Consider the following 4,454-nt stretch of genomic DNA (forward strand, 5'->3'; position numbering starts at 1 on the left):
AGGGTAGCTTGTGGATTTACTCCAGGTGGAACTAAAGTCTGATTCAACACTTGATTAGATTTCACATCATTCATCCACATCTGAGAAGTAACTAAAGGGATTAAATACATGTAGTGGAGGAAAAGTACACCATGTACCTCTGAACTGTAGAGGAGTAGAAGTACACCATGTACCTCTGAACTGTAGTAGAGTAGAAGTACACCATGTACCTCTGAACTGTAGAGAGTAGAAGTACACCATGTACCTCTGAACTGTAGTGGAGTAGAAGAACAAAGTAGCAAAACATTGAAATACTTAAATAAAGTACAAGTATCTCAAAATTGTGCCCAAGTATAGTACTTGTTGAGTTTATGAACTTAGTTACTTTACACCATGTGGCTATAAAGATAGAAAGACTAAGCCTTGCACAGAGGCATGAAAATACATTTTCCAAATGCTCAACAGTGCTGCCAAAATTATAAACTGACTGCTACACAATTTAAAATAAATGCTTTTATATATTTCTATTAGATGTGACTCTTTGGCGTTTCTGTTATTATTAACACTGCTGCTTTAGTTGTTCTGCTAAAATCCTCTGTTATTCCTCATTTTAAAGATTGGTCCACGAGGGGGAGGAACATCACGTGATTTCAGGTCTTTGACAAATACATATAATCTGAAATATGAAACTGTAATTTCTTTTTTACAGCGTTTGTGTGTGACTGTCAATAATACAACTTTATCAGTATATGAATGAAAGACAGTCTCAGGTGTTCCCGCTGCTGCCCCCTGCTGGACAGGAAGGACACACCTTTAGTGTTATTGATCTGACCGTGGGTGTTTCTCAATCGCGAGGATGCTGGCTTGGTAGTCGCGTACTTCCAAGTCACTTCCTTCAGAAACGAAGCAAGTATGCTTCCAAGCCACGGCTTCGGAAAACGAAGAAGAATGGAACAGGCTAACAAGTGTGCCACTCTCTCTAACGGTTTCAACATAAACTGTACCGAAAATAAATACCTCACGATGTCTATCTAATTATGAACTTGCTTTACTTTCACGGAACACATTTTTGGTGATAACAAAGTAACATATTTACCAACACATGTTCCACGCCACTACATACTTACATTTAAATGTGTGCTGCGTCAAGAGTTTTTGAAATTGGTCCGTGCGCAAAGCATTGTGGGGATTTTAAGGGCGCGAAGTCTACCCATGTGCAGCCTCGAAATTTCGCCCAAACCAAGGACACGGCCTCGGTGGAATTCCAAGTATGCTGGACATTGGAACGGCCCTGCTGCGCCACTCGATGACGTAGCATCCTTGAAATATTGGCTTGGAAGCCAGTTTCCTCGAGATTGAGAAACGGCCCGTGTGCTTTCTCTCCTGATGGAGTCCCGTGCTGCCGTCAGCTGATTGGACCATAATGAGGTCATTGTGCTGCAGAACAAAGGCTGCTCTCATTGGTCGGCTGCGGGCGGACAGCCAATCAGAGAGCAGGAAAACACAGTCATATTATTTTATATAAAATACAGAAAAAGGATCAAAGAGAGCCTTAAAAGTAAATGTATCAATAAATATAATTAAATAAATAGGTTATTAAATTCTACATAATTATAACATAATAATACATTTGAAGTAGATTAAAAAAAATCCTTTAAATAAATGCTATTTAAATAAAATAAGTAGTTTTTATTGATAAAAAAAGAAATGAATTATTCTAAAAACCCAGGAATCCATTTTTAATTCTGTTCCATCTTTATTTACAATCATCTTTATTTACAATCATCTGGTTCAACAGGTAGAACAAGAGTAACTCCCGACTGATTGGAAACAAACTCAAATAAACATGTGAATAAATAAAAGTCATTACTTAATGATTGAAGCCAAAGTAAAGTAAAGATGAAGGAAAGTAAAATCAGACAGAAAATAGATTTAGATTTAAACCTCCATTCCCATTAACAATGGATTTTAATGAAATACAAATCACTTATTTCAGATTTCATATATTTTCATCTTAAAAGCATCAAAACAAGCTTTTAATTCATAAAAAGTTAAAGTTTTGTTGTTTTAAATAAAGTTTAGCAGCAACTCGTTTTGTCTAAAAGTGAACAGGGTCAAATATGAAACTAACAGATATAACCCTGAAACTCCCCCGCCTCATCACTGACGCTAACACAGTCCTTTTATATATTACACCTTTCCTGACGGGTCACGTCTAAATATGCTAACGTTATGTCATGCTAATGCTAATAGGAGTTAGAGCTAGTGATGAGTTACGGAAGATAAAGAGTCTCAAGATTACAAAACAAGAGTTGTCTTAAGAGCTTCAAGTGGAAACGTTTTACTGACTTAAACTCGTAGATATGGCACCGGCTGTCACTTGTAGTCTGCCTCCTGAAAGCCGGGGTAAGTCGTAGTTCAGCCGTAGTTTCAGTAGTTGATTCAGCCGCAGTTCAGTCGTAGTTCAGCCGTAGTTCAAGTTGTAGTTCAGCCGCAGTTCAGCCGCAGTTCAGCCGTAGTTCAAGTTGTAGTTCAGCCGCAGTTCAGCCGCAGTTCAGTTGTGGTTTAGCCGTAGTTTCAGTCGTAGTTCAGCCGTAGTTCAGCAGCAATTCAGTCGTATTCGGACCTCCTGAAAGTCGGGGTTAAGTTGTAGTTCAGCCGCAGTTGAGCTGGTGGTTTCAGTAGTGGTTTCAGTCGGTGGTCAGTCGTGTTACGACCTCCTGAAAGCTGTAGTTCAGACCCTCTCTATCCTCCTCACGGGGGCCCCTGTCTCCAGTGTTCCCCCCCTCTGACGGTAACAGGTAGCTATGAGCAGGGCTCCGGCTCCCAGGTGCATCCCAGCCGCCGCCCAGCCACTGTACAGCGCCCCCCCCTTCTCCCAGCGGGGGGCCACGGGGGGCAGTGAGGGGTCGAACCGGCTCAGGGAGGCCAGGCGGGCCACGTGAGACACCGGGACCAGAACCAGGAGCCCTGCCACCAGGCTGAGGGCCCCCCCAACACCCAGCAGGACCCTCTTCTGACGGGGCCCCCAGCTGTGAACCACCTGTAGTCCGGGGGCCGTCAGCAGCAGAGCCAGCAGACTGAAGCCCAGCGAGGCCCCTGTGAGGACCCGGGCCCACAGCAGGTGGGGGGGCAGGGCCAGGAGCCCGGGGTGCGGCCGGCACTGCAGGGGCCCCCCGTCGTGAACCACACAGCCCCCCCACAGAGACAGGTCAAACCTCTCAGCTGGCAGCAGGTCGGAGGCCAGAGAGAGCCAGGGGGCCAATAGGGAGGAGAGAGAGAGCAGAGAGGCCCCCAGGAGCAGGAGGAACCCCCACAGGTCAGGAGAGAACACCCCCACAACGTCCAGCTGCATGGTACGATCCGTCAGGAGTCAGAGAGTTAGAGAGAGAGGTCGGGAGGGCTTATAATGGAGGGAGGGGGGAGAGGAGGAGCTGTAGGGTGGCTCAGGAGGGACAAGAATACGTCTGAGAGAGGGAGGATTTAATGTGGGACACACAGAATAATAATGAATGAATGAATTCAATGGTTGAGGTAAGTAGTTGAAAGGATAGCGTAGGGGCAATGAAACAATAAACAGCTAACACCTGTCACATCCAAGGGATTTAGGGGCGGGACTAAGTCACTAATCAAACCCTATCCTTTCAACTACGGAGGAACAATGAGAAATACATACAACAAAAAGGTTACAAAATAATAAATAGATATAAAGAAAAAAATAGAATTAAATGTCAAAAATAAATAACATGTTTGGAGATAAATCAAATACAATAATAGAATATAAAAAGGTTCCAAAAATATACAAAAACGTATAAATTAAGGTAAAAAATAAATTGACGATTTATATGATGATATAAAAATGATAAAAACTGTATTATTGGCCGTTCACCCCCCGGTACAGGTCCAGACTCCCCCAGCTGTATAATGTTGTGATAACAAAGCCTCATTGAGCGTCTGCTCACAGGAAGTCCTCCAGGAAGTGAAGCTTTGTTTCAGCCTCTTTGTAACCGAGCCCCCCCAACCCCCCCGCCCCGTTTAACAAGACCTCCCTTTGTTTATCTAACGAGGAAAACAGAAAGGCGTTGGTGAGGTTTCCGCATCCAGGAACATGATGCTAAAACACTTTTAATATAGAAGTAAACAAAAAGTATGAAAACAGTTAGGAAAAAACATGGTCCTCACAAAGGTAGTCCAACAAGAATAAACACACCTTGTCTAAACGAGTGGTCCTCACCATGACAGCTGTACAGGAACACACACACAGTGCTCGAAAAATCGTTTTTGTTTTTTTTATTATTTTTGAAAACAGTGAAACATGCACAAACACAACCACAGAGAGACTGTCACACACACACACGTTTTCAGCTCCGAGTGTGACTGAGGTCATGAGGTACGGAGGTCAAACAGTCTCACACACACCCACACCCACACACACACCCACACACACACACACACACACACACACACACACACAG

At 43.6% G+C, this 4,454-nt stretch overlaps 1 protein-coding gene across 2 annotated transcripts; it reads right to left on the bottom strand.

The window, feature by feature from the left end:
• Positions 1–213: 213 nt before the first annotated feature.
• LOC104946218 (claudin-22-like) lies at positions 214–3,662 on the bottom strand. Of its 2 annotated transcripts, none has more exons than XM_010771998.1 (2): positions 2,329–3,662; positions 214–251 (listed from the first exon to the last, which is right to left on the bottom strand). In XM_010771998.1, the coding sequence occupies exon 1, from the start codon at positions 3,332–3,334 to the stop codon at positions 2,714–2,716; it is 621 nt and encodes a 206-aa protein (XP_010770300.1). In that variant the 5' UTR covers positions 3,335–3,662; the 3' UTR covers positions 214–251; positions 2,329–2,713. The 2 variants fall into 2 exon arrangements, with proteins under 2 accessions (XP_010770300.1, XP_010770302.1); XM_010772000.1 differs by lacking the exon at positions 214–251 and adding an exon at positions 1,359–1,447.
• Between the last annotated feature and the right edge of the window lie 792 nt (positions 3,663–4,454).

The sequence above is a fragment of the Notothenia coriiceps genome, unplaced genomic scaffold (genome assembly GCF_000735185.1).
Source record: "Notothenia coriiceps isolate Sejong01 unplaced genomic scaffold, NC01 NC01_scaffold00010792, whole genome shotgun sequence".
Classification (NCBI taxonomy): Eukaryota; Metazoa; Chordata; class Actinopteri; order Perciformes; family Nototheniidae; genus Notothenia; species Notothenia coriiceps.